This window comes from Terrapene carolina, unplaced genomic scaffold, assembly GCF_002925995.2.
Source record: "Terrapene carolina triunguis isolate 2854851 unplaced genomic scaffold, T_m_triunguis-2.0 Scaffold715, whole genome shotgun sequence".
Lineage (NCBI taxonomy): Eukaryota > Metazoa > Chordata > Testudines > Emydidae > Terrapene > Terrapene triunguis.
The window spans coordinates 89157-109229 of record NW_020665066.1 but is presented as its reverse complement, the minus strand read 5'-3'; the positions used below and the strand labels follow the sequence as shown (position 1 = coordinate 109229).

Sequence of the window (20073 nt, the reverse complement as noted above, 5' to 3'; positions counted from 1 at the left end):
CCTATAGAGCTGGCCAGGTGCCCCAGGGAGCAGGCTGCACCATTCAAAGGGATGGAGCAGTGTCCAGGTCCCCCCTTCTCACTGCAGAACTATGGGAGGGATAGTACCTTTGGGACACAATCCCTCCCAGAGCTCTTGCTATGGTTGGGTGGCTCCATATTAACAACCCGTGTGTGTACTAGTGCTTAAATGCTACAATCTGACCCTTAGTGTGCTTGTCTCTTTTTGCTTATCACACAACCAAAATTATGCCTCTTGCCCCTGGATGAAAGGAATTACAACAACGTGAGACCAAAAGCTGAGACCCTAAAAATCTTCTTACATAACTGATGTATGAACAGCAAATTGTACCAAATGTCTGATGACTGCCAGGAGGAGCTCTGCAGTGGCTGGGTGCATGATGTTTCCCAATTAAAACAATAAACTGCCCATTACAAGATTGAGACTACAGTGCAATGTGAAATGTTTTCTCTGTTTGCTTCTTTTAAGACTGTAATCATTGTATCTTTGTAGACATTTGTGGTCCATGCCCACCTGACTGGAAATGCTGACTTCTCCCCATCAGTGGCCTTTGCCTCACTCTCCCTCTTTCACATTCTTGTCACCCCGCTGTTCCTGCTGTCCAGTGTGGTCAGATCTACTGTCAAAGCTCTGGTCAGGTAAGAGTTGCTGGACGAAACCTCCCTCCATTTGAGAGTCATTATTGTTCAATTCCCCAATGTGTAATTCAAAAATAATGCTGTGGTTATTTTTCTCCATTATTTGGAAATTGCTTTCCAACCTCTTACCTTAAGTGTTGTCCCATGTTATGCGATGTGGGCCAAATTCTCAAAACTAGGTGGAATGGAGCTAACTAGCTTGACACTGCAGCCATTCACACCAGCAGAGAATTTTGCTCTGTGTATTTTGAACTGATAGTTACTGCTTGTTAATAAATTATTGTATGGTCCACTGTATAGATTTTGTTGTGTAAAATGAACATCACTGTGGTGGCTACAGTGTATTCTGTGCTGCGCTCTGTGTGTGTGTGTGTGTGTGTGTGTGTGTGCATGCGTGTGTGTATATAGAAACAGGAAATACGCGATAAAAGCTCATTTAAGGGTTGTTGTTTTTGTTTAAAATCGGCTATATGTCCCCCCTCCCACATAAAAATATGTGGAAGGGAACAAAATAATCAGAAAAGCACATGGATATTAATGTGTATTACTTGGGCTGCATTCTTTCCCCCTGATTCTGGCTGCAAGTCCAGGGAGAATTAGATCTTAGCAGGGAAAGCTCTGTGATAGAACAGTTTTAAATAAATTTTTTGAAGTCAACACGGAAAAAATTCAGTGAATAAATTCTCAATCTGGACCAGATGAATTTCCTTCTCATAATGAATGTGCTTAATGAGTGTCAAAGTCCAACTTTCCCTGAGCCAATGGCTCATCAGGCTAATGCGGTTAAGACACATCAATTTCATAGCCAACTGTATGCAACAATAGTGATAGCAGAACTAACACTTCAGTCTTTAACAAGCCAAACCCCCATTCATTTCAGTGGTGGTTTTGTCTGATCAAGGACTGCAGGATTGAATAAAATGATTCTTAGCACTTATCCTCTACAAAGTGCTTTATAAACATTAATTCATGTTTTCTACCTCTTTGTGACATTACATATAGTTCTCTAAGGCCTTGCCAAAACAATGGGCAAGATCCTGTCTCAGGCTTAATTCTACTTGTGTTATTCTAGTAGTGCAAAGGGGAATTAAACAGAGATCTGAGGATTCCTCCAGTGTGGCAAAATCATCCAGCAATGTAAAGCCAATGTAGCCAGCAATATGTGCACCCTCCTTCCAAGAGTATGCGGGCAGTGGCTGGAATAAAGTTCTCTCCTGCAATTCCAAGCTAGTGTAGCAGTCCACAGGGGACTACTACAGGTTGGCAAACTGGGCTTATGGCCTGCATTGGATCCATCTCAGGATCATGGAGATTCCGATGGCCCTTACAGTACTTCACCCTGTCAGCTGCACCAAGCACATATTTGGGCACAGCTAATGATTCCGCTGTAGAACTTTTCACAGTTTGTAAATAGTTAGTGGCATGGTTGCCTCAGGACAGGGTTTCTGTTCATGCAGAAATGGTTCAAACAGATTTAGGCCAGAAGGGACCACCAGATCATCTAGTCTGACCCCCTGTCCACCGCAAGCCACCAACACCTGTGTACTAAACTGAACACAAATGAAATTAGACCAAAGTATTACAGCCCTTAGGAGACTCCACCATTATGTGCTACAGACAAAGAATAGGAGGAACTGAGGTTTACCAGTGCATGAGGTCCCTGCTTACAATGGCAGGGAATTGATTAAGTAAGATTAAGACCCAGATAGCCAAGTGTCACTCTTGTTAGCAGTGCCCTTAGCTACTATTTGGTTGCCCTTCTTGCTACCAAGTTATTGCCCTGTTATTTGGAATGTAGGCAGGACTGGCTCAGACTATATAACCACATTGTGATGTCCTCCTTCCTCCCTGCTGTCTGTGTGGTAAAGAATCTCAGAGTCCATTGTTCTGTTACTTGTGGAAACACAACTGCAGAGTGCACACAAATCAATTATTTGCTGTAATTGTGCCCTTCTGTTTCATCTTTCTACTAATGAACATCTTATCAATAAGGTCAGATAAAGGTATCCTAACCTGATAGAGTATAAATTTGGCTTTCTTCAGTCTCCGAGACAACCTGAACTGGCCTCTAAACAAACACACCTGTGGTTTGTTAAATAGCCATCAACTGAAAAAAACTGTCTGATTAAGTGAAGCAAAATATGTTCCAGGAATGGGACCAACCCAGGAGGAACACAAACTGGGACAAGATTGCAGTGATATTGACTCTTCACACTTCCATTTCACAGCTCCAGGCAGGTTAACATTGGCCAGAATATTTAATACAGAATGATCTACAGGATAATGTATCCTCTCTAATAACCTTGACAGCTTTTTTGATTCTTCAGCAGTGTCCGAATTAAAAGCATCATAGTGGATTTCACTGTCACTGTCTAAACAAATGTCAGTTAAATTCATATTGGGCCCAGTCCAGCTGAAAAACAGCTTCGAGGCTTTTGTGCCATATCGTATCCATAAACCTCGTAGGACAAGTAGCCTGGGAGACTGTTTATGATTCAGAAAGGGAATTACCCCCTAGTGGCAGAAAGGCCACTAACAAGGTGAGGAATTCAGAAGTGTCTATTTGAAAAGCAGTTTTAATCTGCATGGTGTTTGGTATAAAAATAAAACCAAGCAGCTGACTGGTTTAGCTACTGCTAAAAGGTGGAGAAGACATAAAGGATGAAGGACACAGCCACACAACTTTTCCTCACTGGAGGTGTATAGTAGCAACCATGGTATTTGGTATCTGAGTGGGATTCATATGAAACCACATGTGCAATTAGCTCTGCAAATAACCACCATAGCCTAATCAATATGTCCAATCTGATGGTTAAAAATAAGATCCCTAGTGGAGATATCAGAAATCCAGAAACTATAGCTTCAGCTTGTGAAACTGCTGTGTCAGCCACAGCGCTGTAACACGTATACATTTAGTACTTAAAAGAATGTAACCGTGTAGCACTATGGGAAGCAAGCCATCATTCCTCACAGGATTAAGTTGCCATATTTGACGGTATGTGCAGTTGCAGCAGCAACAGGGGGAGAAGGAGAATAAGCCGAAGGTTAGGAATCATCTTAGCAGCTAGAAGACTTGTCTCATGTTCTGAGGTAACACTGTTGACATTCCAAGTACCTCCATCTTGACGCAAAATCTAAGAAGGAGCAGAGAGGGCAAAACATAGGATCAGAGGGTGCAAGTGTGACATGGCTTTATATGGGTATATAGAGAAGAAAAACATGCTTGCAGCCTCTCACCCTTCCTTCCCAGTGCAGCTGCACAAAGGCCTCTCCTATCTGCAGTCCCTGGCCACGGAGGGGCATGGGAACTGCACATCTCCAGAGACACACAGCACTCCAGAGGGGCTATGCTCCTCACTCTGTCATCTGAATCAGTCTGCAGGACTGAGGAAGCAGGCAGCATTATTCTAAAGGATGATGCAGCCTAGGTAGTCTGTGCACTCCTGGGGTAGGCCTCATGGGGGTGGGGTTGTGTACAGTCTCTCCCTGATTTTCCCAAGAAGGAGAATGGGCATACATCTCCACACCAGCCCCTACACAGGACAATGGTTAAAACCAGTTTGGCCCAGCACAGTCAGTTAGAAAATCTCTAGTAGATTATTTAGTGCACCCCACTGAAAGGACAGGATTGTTCCCAACATTATTTTCTGTTGCTTTGTCCAGTTTAGATATAGTGTGTGACAAAGTTCCTCTATCTTGGTGGGTCCTGCGCTTATTGGCGGATTTTCTTGCCTCAGAGATTCACCATGTCGGTTGGGGAACAGCCCAGAAACCTTCCCCTCTGGGAGAACCCACAGTCCAGGTCAATTGGGAGGTTTGGGGGGAACCCAGGCCCACCCTCTACTCCGGGTTCCAGCCCAGGGCCCTGTGGACTGCAGCTGTCTATAGTGCCTCCTGTAACAGCTGCATGACAGCTACAACTCCCTGGGCTACTTCCCCATAGCCTCCTCCAAACACCTTCCTTATTCTCACCACAGGACCTTCCTCCTGGTGTCTGATAACGCTTGTGCTCCTCAGTCCTCCAGCAACACACCCTCTCACTCTCAGCTCCTTGTGCCTCTTGCTCCCAGCTCCTCACACTCTCACCACAAACTGAAGTGAGGTCCTTTTAAAACCCAGGTGCCCTGATTAGCCTGCCTTAATTGATTCTAGCAGCTGCTTCTTAATTGGCTCCAGGTGTCCTAATTAGCCTGCCTGCCTTAACTGGTTCTAGCAGGTTCCTGATTACTCTAGTGCAGCCCCTGCTCTGGTCACTCAGGGAACAGAAAACTACTCATCCAGTGACCAGTATATTTGCCCTCTACCAGACTCCTGTACCCATTGGTCTGGGTCTGTCACAAGTGACAGGATGTTACCACCTCCTCCCTTGGTCTAATAGACCTCCCCATTGAGAACTGTTGTCCTGGCATTCATCATTACTCCTAGCTAAATCCCTTTGCCCCACACTAGATAATTAATTCCCCTCTTTGGTTTTTAAATTCTTCAGATGCTTGTAGACACTAGACCAGATTCACTCCCTAGTCAAGCAAACCATGTCATCGGTCCCTTGGCCACAGGAAGGTTGCCCAAGGTGGACAGGTGGATTTGTGCTGGCACCAGGGCCCAGCAACCACCTCTGTATTGGGGAGCCCACAGGTGGCCTGCACCAATCCCAAAGTGGGCAGTGGTGGCCGTGCAGGGAATGTGTCCAAGGCAGCCACAGATGAACTGATTTAGAGCATCAACCTGGTAAGTGGAGCTCCAATGGAGTCCTTAAAGGAAACTAAAGCTAACCTCCCAAGGAGAAACCCCCAGTGAGCGAGTGCAGTAGAAATACTGCCTGTTGTTCTCACCAAGGGCTCCCCTGCCCAGAATGGCACACCAAGGCACAGTTTGCACCTCACTGTGCTAATACGGCACAGTCAGTGTAGCTCCCCACATTTGCGCCCATTGAGCCGAGAGACATATTTAAATCAGTTATTTCAGTCCTCCTTCATAATTCGGTACCTCTAGCACCTCCTCATTTTGGTTGCTGTTATTTGAACTCCTTCCCTTTTGTCACAGTCTTTTTGGTACTGAGTTGTTCAGGATTTAACCCATTATTCTAGTGCTACAGAATGGATTTGCCTATTGTCTCAGCAGTGTACATGGATGGACATTGTAAAGCATGTGCAGCCACTCAGGAGAATCAAAATCATGGGCTGTGATAGGATAAAGATATTTAGCCTCCTAACAAACTAAATGTTAAATATCCAGGGAGTATTTTGTTTATCCTTCTTTAATTCTGGTCTCCAGGATTCTTTTTACAATTGTATTTGTTAGGCAGGTCTGCCTCTGTAAACACACTGGGACAGATTCATCCTTAGTGCCACAGTGGGCTAAATTCATCTCTGAAGCTGACACGATAGATGAATTTGGCCCATTGGAAGTAGAACAGGCTCTCTCGAGGTCCTAATTCTTGTCAGTTTGCTCAGGACTAATTGTGTGGCACTTCATTAATTTAAGTGACCTATTAATGGTCTTGTTTAGTGTGTGGCTTCAAAAATGAGCTCTGATTAATTTTAATCTCTAGCTCACTGTTTAAACTAAAGAAATATTTTGTCCTAATTTCTCCTTTCTAGACACTGACGATGTGAGTAGAAGGACCCAAAAAGTATCTAAAATAATTATTACAAAGTCATTGATCGTGATAGAGAACACTGCACAGTTTTTAAATTTCACTGCAGAAATATCATTTCTGCATATTTTTATAGAGAACAAATGTATAAGCCACCCAGTAAACTGAACAGCTGGGGCACTGCAGTGGGTATCCTCTAATGAACTTTGCACTGATCAAAAATTTTGCATTCTACATTCTGCCCGATCCCTTTTCTCTGCTTTCAGTGTGCAGAAACTGAGTGAATTTTTGTCAAGTGAAGAAATTGGAGAAGAGCATGATAAATGTTCAGAGCCAAGATGTGCAGACAACCACAGCAAATACCAGGTGGTTGTAAGTAATAATGTTCAGTTGTACACTGTGTGGGTGGATTGATTTACTCCCCTTGCTAATTCCTGACAGATCACTCCAATAATCTTGTTCACTTCCTACTAATTAATGGCTGCAAGTGCAAAAATCCATCTTAATATCCCGTTTCCTGTAGATCATAACATGAGTGTTTTGAAGGCACTCTCCTGGTCTCATCACCATTCACCATGTATTTCTGTCTTCCTGCTCCTGCACAGCCCCTCAAAGTTGTTAACCGTAAGAGGCCTGCCAGAGAAGACTGGAACAATTACAGCTCTCACATGAGAAGACCTGTTAACATCACAGAAGGAGATGATTTTTGTGTAAAGGTGATATTAAAGGTCACTCTTTCTAATAATGCTGTTACTAAATTTGACTAATAATCAGTCTTGAACTCCTACAGCATGGTTCCAAGTTCAAAAATTAATGGATAACCTACAGCTGCCAGACACCTAATTCCACTCAAAGAAACCAAAGGCAAAGAGTAATTTTTATCCCCACTGTTTCCTAAAGAAGCTGTTGCGATCCATTTTGCTTCAAGTAAAGAACACATTGCTGAATTGATTTTCAATGTATTGCTTTTGAATAGTTGTGTGTATGTCCTCCTTAAAACTCCTTCAGCCTTTCTACATTTCATGTGTTTTTGAATAATTAGCCCTGACCTCAAAACAAAAACCTCCAGCTTCTCCAAAGAAAGGATTAGAAGCCCCTAATCCTCTTTAAAGATGGATGTCTCTGACTTGCTATAGAACTGTCTGGCAGCAGCAAATGTTGATAGCTGTTATAATGATGGAGTTATTTATTTAGCCTGTCTGCGACAGCATGTGCATCCCTGTCGCAACAAAATGAGTGATATCTGTGCTAGTTCATTTACTACTTAAAGGGATTAAGTAGGACAACTGGTTAGTGCATTAGCTGTTACACTCCAAAGACTCCTGTACATATCCTGACTCAGCTCAGAGGTGAAATGAGATTACTGTTCTGATTTTTGAGTCCTTGAGCCCTTCTGGCCTGGGGCAGACTTCCAGGAAGATAGGCTCCTTCTCAGAGATCCGCTCTTTCTGGGGAAAAGAACATCAGGCAGTGCTGAGACAGGAGAGAGAATTTTGCAGCCCCCAAGACTCTGGAATGGTAGTGATATAGCCAGAGACAATGGGTGCAGGATTTGACTACAAATAGGATAGAAAAAAAATTCATCAAGGGCCAGCTGCCAGCAACTGTAGTCTTTGGCTCCCTCATCTGTCACCATTGTCACAAGCTGACCCAAAGCTGCTCCCGAGCCCCTGGTGTTCCTGGCTTCACTTTCATCCCAGACAGTTCCTTGCTGTTCCTTTCCCCAGTGAGTCTTTTTTTTTCAAGTGAGGATTCCTTGGCTGCCTTCTTTCTTCTAGAGAGACACGGAAGGACCCCAAAGCCTTTCTCTCATTTTTTTCTTGGGGGCTCCCCAAGGTAACAAATGTCATTTTTCCCCTGTGGAAGTTGCAAGCCAACACAAATAGATGCCCCGTTCTACCCCTTTCCAGGTCCAAACATGCTGGGCCTGACTGATCTCTTACATTGCTGTAAATCCATTGGCTTCTTTGGTGGAGTGATTCCCTGCTTCTCTCTCAGTAAGAGAGGACAAGCAGCCCAATTTATTTACTGTGCTGGAAAATTGCTCCTCAAGTCCCCATTTATTGGAGTGTCACAGGAAAGCCTCACTCCAGTTAAAGCCTTGGAGCACTACTTTACAGTAATTTTTAAAAGGAGTAAAGAAAGGATCAAATAAATCCAGGTGAGGTGGAAAGTTACCTCCAAACTTGGCAGAGAATCATACATAAGAAACACAAAAGAAAATAGCGTAAGAGTGACTATTGGCAGCAATACTTAATTTCTGCTTCAGAAGATGTATTATGTGAAAAATTCTGTAAGCCTATTATACTTGGGACTCTGACTGCAGTTATGTATAAAGAGCGGCATTCCGGGGTCTACAGAGAGCAGCCAAGGGCCCTGAACCATTTAAGTGATACATGGACTTTGTGCTTGCTCTCTGCACAGGGATGAATGTCACCCATATTTTGCTTGCTGATCTATTCCTATCACTTAAGATGTGGCAAACCCACAAGGTAAACTGCAGAATTCATAATAGAATCACATGAAGGCTGACACATGCACATAAAGAGCTGGTTAAATTTTAATTTTCAGAATTTCATCAGAATTGTTTCACACAATAATGCAAAAACTTTTCACCAAAGCTTTTCACCATTTTCCAACCAGCTCTCACACTCACATGGGTGCAGAGTATTATACACAGAAAGGGAGGTCCCTTTTTGAAAATCAGGCACTGAAAGCCTTAGCTTTACTTCTTTGAGCAGAGGCAACCTCTGGTCCCATGTCCAATTTAAGGATGACAACGGATATTTCTCTCATACGCCGAAAACAAACAGGTGTGCCCTGACGCTGCTTTTTGTTTTTTTTTCCATTTTTCATTTCTCAACATATTGCCATAGATCACAAATGGATTTTTCACCTGGACACCTGAAGGATCTGCGACATTGTCCAACATTGATATCCGAATCCCTCAAGGTAAAAAACCACAGCAGATGTATCGAATAACACATGTTCAGCAAATGTCTGGTGATCAGAACCTCAAATATGCTTCCCACTCTCCCAGGTCAGTTAACAATGATCGTAGGACAGGTGGGCTGTGGTAAGTCTTCACTCTTGCTAGCGACACTTGGGGAGATGCAGAAGACTTCTGGGAATGTATTCTGGAACAGGTAACTATTTAAAGATTTCATGTTTGTGCTGAATGGTAATAGGTCAGGAAAGCGCCAAATTCTACCCTCAGAGCCATGTGCACAGCTCTTGTGAATTCAGTGTGTGTTGTGGACACGTATCCAAGGGAAGAATTTAGTCCTAAAGGTCACCATTTCTCATCAGTGGTCTCGCATCACAGATATTGGATAAATCGTAATATGCTCAGGATACTTCCCTGATGCACCTGGCCTGCTTTGTGGGCCATGCTGGGGGAGCATAGTCTTGTCCATATGCTCTTTCAAGGGGACACAGAAGAAATTGTTCCTGTGCTCCCAAAATGGCAGGCTGTAGTTAGGTCTGGCTTTTGTATGGGCAATGCAGAGAGAAAGCTACTGCACCCCAAAACTTGAATAAGGGACAGTCGCAGTCTGGTCTTTTAAATATCAAGTCAAATTTCAATTAATGTACTGTATACTATGCTTTTATAAGATTTTCAATAACACCCCATCCTCTCTGCTCATTATCAGAGATAAATGTGTGTGAATGTTTTTTATCTTGTGCATATTACAAGAATAGATTTTTTTTTTCAGTTTTACTAGCTGCACTGTGTCATAAAACTCTTTATGGTACAATTGTTTGCATGAAGTCTATGGACAAGTTGCAGAGGAATCTAGCAGATATAAATACTTTTTCTTCTAGCTGACTGGGAATTAAGGAACAAGCATGCAGTTATAGGACACTCTGATTGGCTAACAATGATTCTCAGCCAGTCAATGAACAGGGATTTTACATACTGCACAGTTTCAGAGAAGTAACTGCACCCTCAGCCAATCAGAATGCTATGCATTTTCATAATTGTTGATGATAATACCTAGCTCAAGGTGCTTTACAAAGGAGGCCAGTATCATTATCCCCATTTTACAGGTCAGGAAACTGAGGCACCAATAAGTTATGTGAGTTGCTCAAGGTCACCCAGTAGGTTGTTGGCAGAGCCAAGAATAGAAAGCAGGTCTCTGGAGTCTTAATCCAGTGCTCTATCTATTAGGCCACACAGCTCTGGAGAGAAACCAGAGTATAACCATAAGAAAGTTATGCATCAGCAGCTGTACAGCATCCTTTCACTCTGATTAGCTGAAATAACTCCATTTCAGTAAAACTGTAAATATTTTGTTTAAAAATAACATGATTAAAAAATGTTATTTTAACTGCTGATTCTAAACTAAAGCAGACGAAATTTTGAGTCTGATCAGACTGTTTATAAATACCACTGGCTTGTTGGCCAAGTATGTGCTCAATAACAGTGTAAAGGTCATGACTGGTTTCAATTTCTTTTATCCCATTGCACCAAAGTATGACAGGTTCAAATCCAGCAGTTATCACATTTGCTTTGCTATTTGTCACGTGTATACAGAAGCTTCCAACTGAAACAACTTAGCACAGCTCCTATGGAGTTCCCGAGGGCAAGATTCTTTTTTTATCTTTAAGAACCACAGTCTGTAGAACGTTCTGCAGGGGTCCCAGTTTGAGTGTTGGCTTCAATTATATATAAATGGTGCACACCTGCAGTACAGCTACCAGATGGGGGCTGCACTGATTTGATAAGACCGCCCTGGTTTCTGGCCTGGCAGATTCTCAGGGGATGTCTACACTGGCAGAGGTACAGTGCCGCTCAGAGAGCGCTGAAGGGAAACTGCTGTTGTGTGTTCACACTGTCAGCTGCCTGCGCAATAGCGTGTTCATACTTGCGACACTTGCAGCAGTCTTCAGAGCGGTGCACTTTAGGCAGCTATCTCACAGAGCATCTCTTCCTCTTCTGCTGCTAAGAGTTGTGGGAAGGTGGAGGGGGTCGCAGGGCATCCTTGGGTCCTGACCCAGAGCCCCGTGGTGCATTGCTTCGCATCCCAGTAATCCTTGTGCTTCCATCCACATTTGGAGTCATCTTTCACAAGTTTGTGTACTGCGCACTCTGCCTCTTTGGTCTGCAGGAATGGATCCCGAACTGTTGTCCAGTATGCTGCTCATTCTGACTAACGTGTCATGAGTGGCAGTGGAGTGATTCCTTAAACGACAAAGGCAAGAGGAGTGCGACATTGATCTCACCACACCTAGTAGCTTTGACACGAGATTGTTTGTGGCATTCATGGAGGTGCTGACCACAGTGGGCTCAGGAAACAAGCACTGAGTGGTGGGGTGGGATCACATAGTCATGGATGTCTGGGATGACGAGCAGTGGCTGCAGAACTTTCAGATGATTCATGGGACTGTGTGATGAGCTCCCCCCAGCCCTACAGCGCAAGGACACAAGAATGAGAGCTGCCGTGTCATTGGAGAAGTGTGTGGCGATTGCACTGTGGAAGCTGGCTACTCCAGACTGCTACCGATCGGTCGCTAGCCAGTTCGGAGTGGGAAAGTCAACCATTGGACTCATGTTGACAGAAGTGTGCAGGGCCATTTATCACATCCTGCTCCGAAAGATCGTGACTCTGGGCAACGTGCGTGACGTGGATGGCTTTGCACAAATGGGCTTCCCTAACTGCGGAGGGGCGATAGATAGCACGCATATTCCAATTCTATGCAGTGCACCATACCACCTAACCACCGAGTACATTAATCGGAAGGGGTATTTCTCTATGTTTCTCCAGGTGCTTGTGGATCACCGTGGGCATTTCACGGACATTAACGCAGGCTGGTCTGGAAAGGTGCATGACGCATGCATCTTTCGGAATACTGGCCTGTTCAGGAAGCTGCAAGTAGGGACTTTCTTCCCGGACCAGAAGATCACCGTAGGGGAAGTCAAAATGTCCATTGTGATCCTGGGAGACCCCGTCTATCCCTTAATGCCGTGGCTTATGAAGCCATACACAGGGCACCTTGACAGCAGCAAGGAGTGGTTCAACAACAGGCTGAGCAATTGCAGAATGACTGAGTGTGCTTTTGGCTGTTTAAAGGCCCACTGGCGCTGCCTATATGGGGGGGCTGAACCTGGCCGATGACAATATTCCAATGCTTATAGCTGCGTGTTGTACGCTCCATAATATTTGTGAAGGGAAGGGTGAAAGCTTCACTCAGGGCTGGACCGCTGAGGCTCAGCACCTGGAGGCTGAATTGAACAGCCAGAGACCAGGGCTATTAGAGGGGTGCAGCTTGGGGCCATAAGGATCAGGGATCCCTTGAGGCAGCAATTTGAAGCTGAAAGCCACTAATATTTGTTGCTATGCTCGGGAGTGCAGTGCTTGTAATGCTAGGAGGTGATTGTGATTGGTGCAGACGATGCAATATGAAGGTTTAAGATAATTGTCTGTTGCTTTGCAGGGCTCTGTTTGCTTTCAGTTAATAGAATAAAGATTGCTTTCAAACCAAGACAATTTTTTTATTAAAAAACAACAACCAGAGGAGAGAGAGAAACAAAAAAACCCATCAGCACTGAGGAGGATGGGGGAAGGGAAGGTCCCAGGAGAAGGTGGGGTCCCGGGAAGGTTGAAGATTTGTGTATGTCCAGGGATCATATCCAACCTTCTCCTTTGGAGTACAGTGCAATGGGTACTGTATTTCAGCAGGGATGGATGTTCAGTGCAGTGCAGAGGGATGAGTGTTCAGTGCAGTGAGTATTGGGAGTCTGCAGTGCTGGACTGTGACGGGGGAGGAGTGGAATGCCACGGGTACAGACTGGAGCCAGGAGGTTGATAAGAGTGTGTTGGCGGTATCTAAGGGGTGCATGGGAAAGAGTTTTTTGCGACAGCGGCTGCAGGGGAGGGCGGGCACGGAGCTGCTCCATTTTCAATGCTAGTATCGCCTGGAGCGTATCCGCTTGGCGCTCCATAATGTGTAAGAGCCGCTCCGTACCTTCATTCTGGCGTGCCCCGTTCTCCTTTCGGTCCTTCTTCTCACTGTCCCGTTCAGCCAGCAATAACAAAGAGGGAGGCTGGGCTCGCAAGGTCATCTCTGTGAAGCCAAAATGCAACATTTTACAGAAGCAGTATTGTTTGCAATGCACAGAACACTGATTCAGTGATTTAAAACACAGCCACTGTCCATATACCTGTCACTAACTGGCTGACCCCAGGCAAGCACACATGAGCCACAAGCCCCCCAAAATGGTGAGTAGCTACAGGGGCAGGGTAAATCAGTGTTCCCAGACCCTACTGTACACTGGGCACGTGGCTCTTGGGGAGAGCCAGCACTGTAGGGGGGGCCTGATAATCATTCCTGTCCCCACATTTTCCACAGGCTGTGTTCATTATGGAAGATATCTCGCTGCTGAGGGTGAGCAGGGAATCCAGGGAGGGTATTCTCCAAGACTACGGCTTCCGCCCTGGCCCTTATGCAGTTCACCTATGTGCAGCAATGGTCCCCGCCCCAGTGACAGCAGAGTGGCGCGGGAAAGTTACCGTTAATGGGGCAAGAAACAAAGCAGCTCTGCAAAGAACCTGTGGCAGCAGATTGCCCAGTATCTCCATGAGAGTTCCTGGAGATCTCTGAGGCAGATTCCTGTGAAGTGAGGGAGTCAATCAACAGCCTGTTCTGCATCAGACTAGGCATGTGGTGATACACGCATAAAACAAACACAAGCGTGCTTTCTGCCACCCTCCTGCCCCCAACAGCTCGCTTCAGTGATTCCCAAAATCAAAACCACTTACCAAGGGCCTCCTCTCCTGTTTGCACTTCGCCAAACTCCGACAGCTGTGACTGGCTAGCCTCCTCCAGGATAGAAAAGAGCTCCTGTCTGCATGCATCTCAGATCTCCAAGTCGTCTTCTGCCTCTGGGTCCCCCTCCACATCCTTGTCCAAGATTTCCTCCTCCTGGCTCGGTCCAGTCTTGACTGGCATGAAGTATCCACGGTGGCCTTTGCAGTGGAGGTGGGGTCATTACTGAGTAGCACGTGCAGCTCTTCATAGAACCGCAGCTCCTGGGCGCAGCTCCGGAGCGGTGGTTTGCCTCCCGTGCATTGTGGTAGGCGTTCCAAAGCTGCTTCACTTTGACCCTGCACTGCAGTGTGTCCCGGTCATGGCCCCTTTCTGTCATGCATCGTGAAATCTGTCCGTAGGTATCATAATTCCTGCGGCTGGAATGCAGCTGGGACTGCACAGCCTCCTCTCCCCAAATGCTGATGAGGTCCAGCAGCTCGGCATTGTTCCAAGCGGGGAATCGCCTGGTGCGTGGAGCAGACATGGCCACCTGGAAAGATGCACTGAGACCACTGCACGCATCACTGAGCAAACAGGAAGGGGACTTTCAAAATTCCAAAGGAATTTACGGGGTGGGGATGATGGTTGGTTACCTGAGGGCAGGGCAGTAGAGTTCAAACCAATGACCCGAGAGGCAAGAACAGGCATTTTGGGACACCTCCTGGAGGCCAGTCGCAGCGCTGTAATCAACCAGGGTGTCTACACTGGCACCACGGCCCTGTACCCCCAGTGCAGAAAGCTGTATGCCTCTCATCGGGGTGTTTTTGTTTTTTTTTACAGCGCTGCAACTGCATAGTTTCTGTGCACTAAGTGGCTTGGCAGTGTGTACACCTCGGGAGTTACAGCGCAGAAAGCTGCTTTACTGCACAGAAACTTGCCAGTGTAGACAAAGCCTAAAGTTCAAAGAGGGTAATCTTATAAAAAAATCACCATAATTTGCTGTCCTAGCTCAGGCAGTAATATGTGCCACCCAGATTATGTTATAGTAAAGGGCAATTCTTGGCTCCAGTAACTCACATAGCAAAATAACTCTTAATTCCATCACTCCAAATTCTTTCCCACAAGGACATTGCTCTAATGAAATTGGAAGGTCTATCCTTCATATATTTTAAAGAGAAAATGTATGATTCCCAGTGACTTCAATGGGCGTTAAGTGCATACGCACTTTTGAAACTCCTACTAAGCATCTATCTGCATCTTTAGATGCCTAAATATCTTTTAAAATTTGGCCCTCGATGCGGTGGTCACAACTGTAATGCTTGGAATGTGCCACTATAAGAATTGGAATCAAATGCCCTCTAATTAAAGTGCCATAATTATGCAGAAAAGTGGGGATAAGGAGGTAAAGCAAGGGGAAGAAGACATAGGACAAGGAAGAAAGCAAAAAGAAGACTGAATTTGGGGGAATGTTATCCGAAGAACATAAGAATAGCCATACAGGGTCAGATCAATGGTCCGTCTAGCCCAATAGCCTGACAGTGGCCAGTGCCAGATGCTTGAGAAGGAATGAATGGAACAGGGCAATTATCGAGTGATCCAGTCCCAGCTTCTGACAGTCAGAAGTTTAGGTTCACCCAGAGCATGGGGTTGCATTCCTGACCATCTTGGTTAATAGCCATTGATGGGCCTATCCTCCATGAACTTATCTGGTGGGTTTTTTAACCCAGTTAACTTTTGGCCTTCACACATTCCCTGGCAATCAGTTTCACTGGGTGTCTCTGTGTTGTGTGAAGAAGTACTGCCTTATGCTTAAAGCAAACCTGCTGCCTATTAATTTCATTGGGTGACTCCTAATTCTTGTGTTATGTGAAGGGGATAAATTATATTTTCTTATCACTTTCTCCACACCATTCATGATTTTATAGACCTCTATCTTATCACCCCTTATTTGTCTGTTTCCTAAACTGAACAGTCCCAGTCTTTTTAATCTCTCTTCATATGGCAGCTGTTCCATACCCATAATAATTTTGTTGCCCTTCTCTACACCTTTTCCAGTTCCAATTTTTGGAGATGAGGCAACCAGAACTGTATGCAGTATTCCAGGTGTGGGCATACTATCGACTTATACAGTGGCATTATGATATTTTCTATCCTATCTACCCCTTTCTTAATGGTTCCTAATGTTCTGTTCTTTTTTTTGACTCCCACTACATATTGACCAGATGTTTTCAGAGAAAATGTGCTCAATACTTTACAGAAACACAGAGCAAGGACCTGATTTAGCATTACTTGTAATAAACTACCACTTTCTAGGATCAGGATTCAGGTAATGCAGTAAATCAGATACAGGCTCATCACAGTGTATTGCTGGACCGTGTGTTACTTTTTCAGAGGATGATGGTGCCACTCAGGCACTGCCTTGAGTAGAGTGGCACAAGCTGCCTGAGGGAGAGCTCAGTAGAATGAGTGATACCGGCCATGAGTGACCCACCTGCAGCTGAAAGGATCCGTACTGCCCATCACACTAAGAGAGATACAGTCCCTTCCTGCACTACCCAGTGCAGAGAAGGACCATGCAGGCTGCATAATCCTGCTCTTAACCCACTCCACAGCTGACATAGGGGGAGTGAGGCCAAGTCTGTACCTCTCCCTGCCCCCATTTGGGGGTGATGTGTGTGACAGGGACTGAGACTGTCCCTGGTCCTTGTGCAGGGCATGCACGGGATGGAGAAGATTTTCAATATATCAGCCTTTTCAGTGTTTCAATAAAGAATATATTGCTGTTGAATAAACTTGCTATGCATTAAGATTCATGGGCTTTTGGACAGAAAGATGCGGTGGGGTTTACTTTTGATTATGTAGTGGCTTATGTGAGTAAAATGTAGGTTAATTGTGTGTGGGAGAGAATTTTTTAGTAAAAAATACAACATGTTGGCAAGCTCTCAGGAATTCTGTAGTCAACTGAATTTAGGTACCATGATGGCTTATTATGGACTAACTTTTCAAAGGAACCATAACCTAGCTTTTTAAACAACAGGTGCAGTTTTTTCCCATGTGCCTGCACAAACTTGCATTTGTTAGCACAAATTGGGTAGTTAGGTGGCTACCGTTAAAGCACAAAAATTGTGCCCCTTCCTAATTTCATTTGGTTATCCCCATTGGACACAAACACTGCTTTCCATTTTTCTCACTGGACCTGAAATTAGCATGATTCAGAAGAGGCATGGCACATTTATATCTGTAATAGATTGCTGTATCAAAACAACTTGGTTTTTGGACAACTTGATGCAACTTGATCCTCTGTCCCTCTTATACACACCTCCTACGAACAGTGTTGACCCTGGCTGGATAGACATATCCCTAGGCACTTATAGAAGTCTCAAGTGTTGTTCAGAGCTGAATGAGCTGACTATGAGGAAAACACTGCTGGACACAAATTCACTTTTTTTTATGACTGCTAAAACAAAGTGCAATTTCTGTAGAAGGAACAGATGCTGCTGTCTTCAAACAGCAGCAGCCTGTGATAAACACTGTTTGCAGTCTATACGCAAAGTAGAATTTAATTGTTACTCTTTCTGGGGCAGATTGCTCATATTTACTTAAGTAAACCATCTTTGTCTGCTTTTTATTTGTGATGCAGCAGTATTCCTGACAGCGAGACAGGGGAAGATGTCAGGTATGGTATTATATGTGATTGTTGGTCTTTCTACTTCCTACTAAATTAATCACAGTGGAATGAACCAAAGGGGAATTCAGCTTGTCAAACTATTAAATACCATTAAAGAGAAAAAACATGAAGTGAGGGTTTTTTTTTTAAGTCAGTGGGACTTGTGCTCTTAAGCCACTTAGGATAAAATTTTCCAAAGCACTTAAATGACTTAGGCTCCTAAATCACTTAAGTATTTTCACGAATCCCACTGTAAATTCCTAAATCAGGTTATTCCCTAGTTCCACATTTTCAGCACTAATCAGCACTTTCTAGCACTATCCCTTTAAAAGTCTTATTTGTTAATGCAATCTTTCACCTTTACCCTTGTCTTCATTTCCTTCATCCTGTCATGAGGCTTTTATTTTCACCCCCCCAGGTCTTCGGGCATGTGGGAAATTAAAAAACGTGTGGGGAGTACAGATTAGTCCATGTCTTCGCTGGGCATCCTGGCATGGAAATCATGTTTGCCTTATAGCTAATTTGAGAGCTGAGTTCACCTTAGATTTCTGGAATACTTCTCAAATCTCATTCTGGAACAGACATTGCCGTGCTTGGCATCTTAGCCTGGCATGCAAACATCTGGAATGTTGTACAGGTGACAGTTCTAAAAAATCATGAGTGAAATCCTGGCCCCATTAAAATCAATGAGACCTTTGTCATTGATTTCAGTGGAGCCAGGATTTCACCCTATGTCCTTTATTCTGACTCTCCCTATAGTGTGTGTCCTCTACTGACCAGAAAGTCTTTCTGGCTCTCTGAAGCATTAACTACTCTACTGCTGTTACTTTTGGATCCTCATGCTCCTCTGCTACTGCTTTGCTTGTTTCTCAAGTTTGTCCCCCTACCCATCAGATTGAGTACCTTTCACTATGCTTATTTCCCACCTAATTATGCATCTGATAGATCCCTTTGACAAGAGCTTATGCCTGACCTACAGTACATTTCTCTCTTACTCTCCAATGTTCCTTTACAGCCTCTTTTTCTGCCATTACTATAAAGCAGTTCCTTATGCCTAATTCCTGAGCCTGATTTCAAGTTTTCTGTTCTCCTTACCTGTTCCACATTGTCAAACCAACTAATATTTCTTTGTGAATAAGGGTTGTCAATTGACTGCTTATAAAGAGAGAGAAGTCATATGGCTTGCTGATTCTTTATTGGTTTGCATTACACTGGATTAATACGCTGTGCAAAATGTAGTTATTTCATTATTTGTATCATCAGTTATATTAAAAATGCAGCCAGGAAAATGAAAATAATTTAATAAACAGAGAGGCAACTGACAAACTGTAGACAAGATTACTGTTATTTTTGAAATAAAAAATAATTTAGTGTGCACCATTTGCTGTAATAGCTATATCTGCTCATTGTTAGCACTAAATTGTCAAGTTATTAGAAGTCATTTGCATATCCTTAACCTTACTAACAACAAGAGGAATAACCTGCACATTTCATTCAGATGTAGGAATTTTGTTAGAAATTTGTAACATCCTGTCGTGCATTTGTAGTGTGTGTTTATCGATATCTACATATAGATAGAGAGCTCCTTGTATTTCAGGAGGCTTTTTAGCATAAAACTGCACTTATTTACTGTTCCTACTAAACGTGGTTTGTTAAAGGTTCTAATCTTCTTTTGTGTTTGCATTTTGAGTTTTTAAACAGTTTGTGAAATCCTTATACAGTGTGTTTGCACTACAGGCAAAATTCTGCCCTAATTCACATCTGTGCAACCCTTCTAAAATCAGTGTGACTGCATGGGAGAACTGAGAGCAGAATTTGACTCTGTATGAGTTCCTGGATTATATGATATACAGAAAAACAACTGCAGTGCCTTGCAATTAATCCCCTTTTTACTTTTTTTTTTTCCAAAATGTACTGGTTTTTTTTTACTGTTTTCATAACAATTAATCCTGTCATGTTTCTTTTGTCGTCATTTCTATAGCTAGATATTAGTCTGCTTATAAATGTCCTGGTCTTGCAGGATTTGGGCTCCAAGTGTACAGCTGTCACTTCCATCAGCTTTCTGTTTTTAAAAATGTTTAAATAATCCAGACTTTGAATACATGTTTTTTGTGTCTGAATCAGGGCCGGCTCCAGGCACCCAAGCTGGTGCTTGGGGCGGCACGGCGCTCCGGCCGCCGGGGAGAGCGGGGCCACAGCAGGGCTCGCCGCCCTCCCCCCGGCGCTCTGGCCGCCCTCCCCCCGGCTGCTGGGGGGAGAGCGGCGAGCCCCTACTGGGGCTCGCCGCCCTGCGCTCTGGCCGCCGGCAGGGAGACCCGAGCCCGAGCCGGGGCTCGCTGCCCTGCCCCCGGCGCTCTGGCCGCCAGAGGGGGAGAGCCGAGCCCCAGCCGGGGCTCGCC

The 20073-nt window shown here is 44.4% G+C and overlaps 1 protein-coding gene across 1 annotated transcript in view; it reads left to right on the top strand.

Moving 5' to 3' along the window:
- Positions 1 to 20073, top strand: part of ABCC8 (ATP binding cassette subfamily C member 8) — a 134979-nt gene that overhangs the window by 66670 nt on the left and 48236 nt on the right. Inside the window, exons 12-17 of the mRNA XM_026660158.1 lie at positions 514 to 659; positions 6522 to 6627; positions 6861 to 6971; positions 9132 to 9207; positions 9296 to 9401; positions 17648 to 17683. Coding sequence (XP_026515943.1) covers positions 514 to 659; positions 6522 to 6627; positions 6861 to 6971; positions 9132 to 9207; positions 9296 to 9401; positions 17648 to 17683 — 581 coding nt within the window. The remainder of the gene's footprint in view (positions 1 to 513; positions 660 to 6521; positions 6628 to 6860; positions 6972 to 9131; positions 9208 to 9295; positions 9402 to 17647; positions 17684 to 20073) is intronic.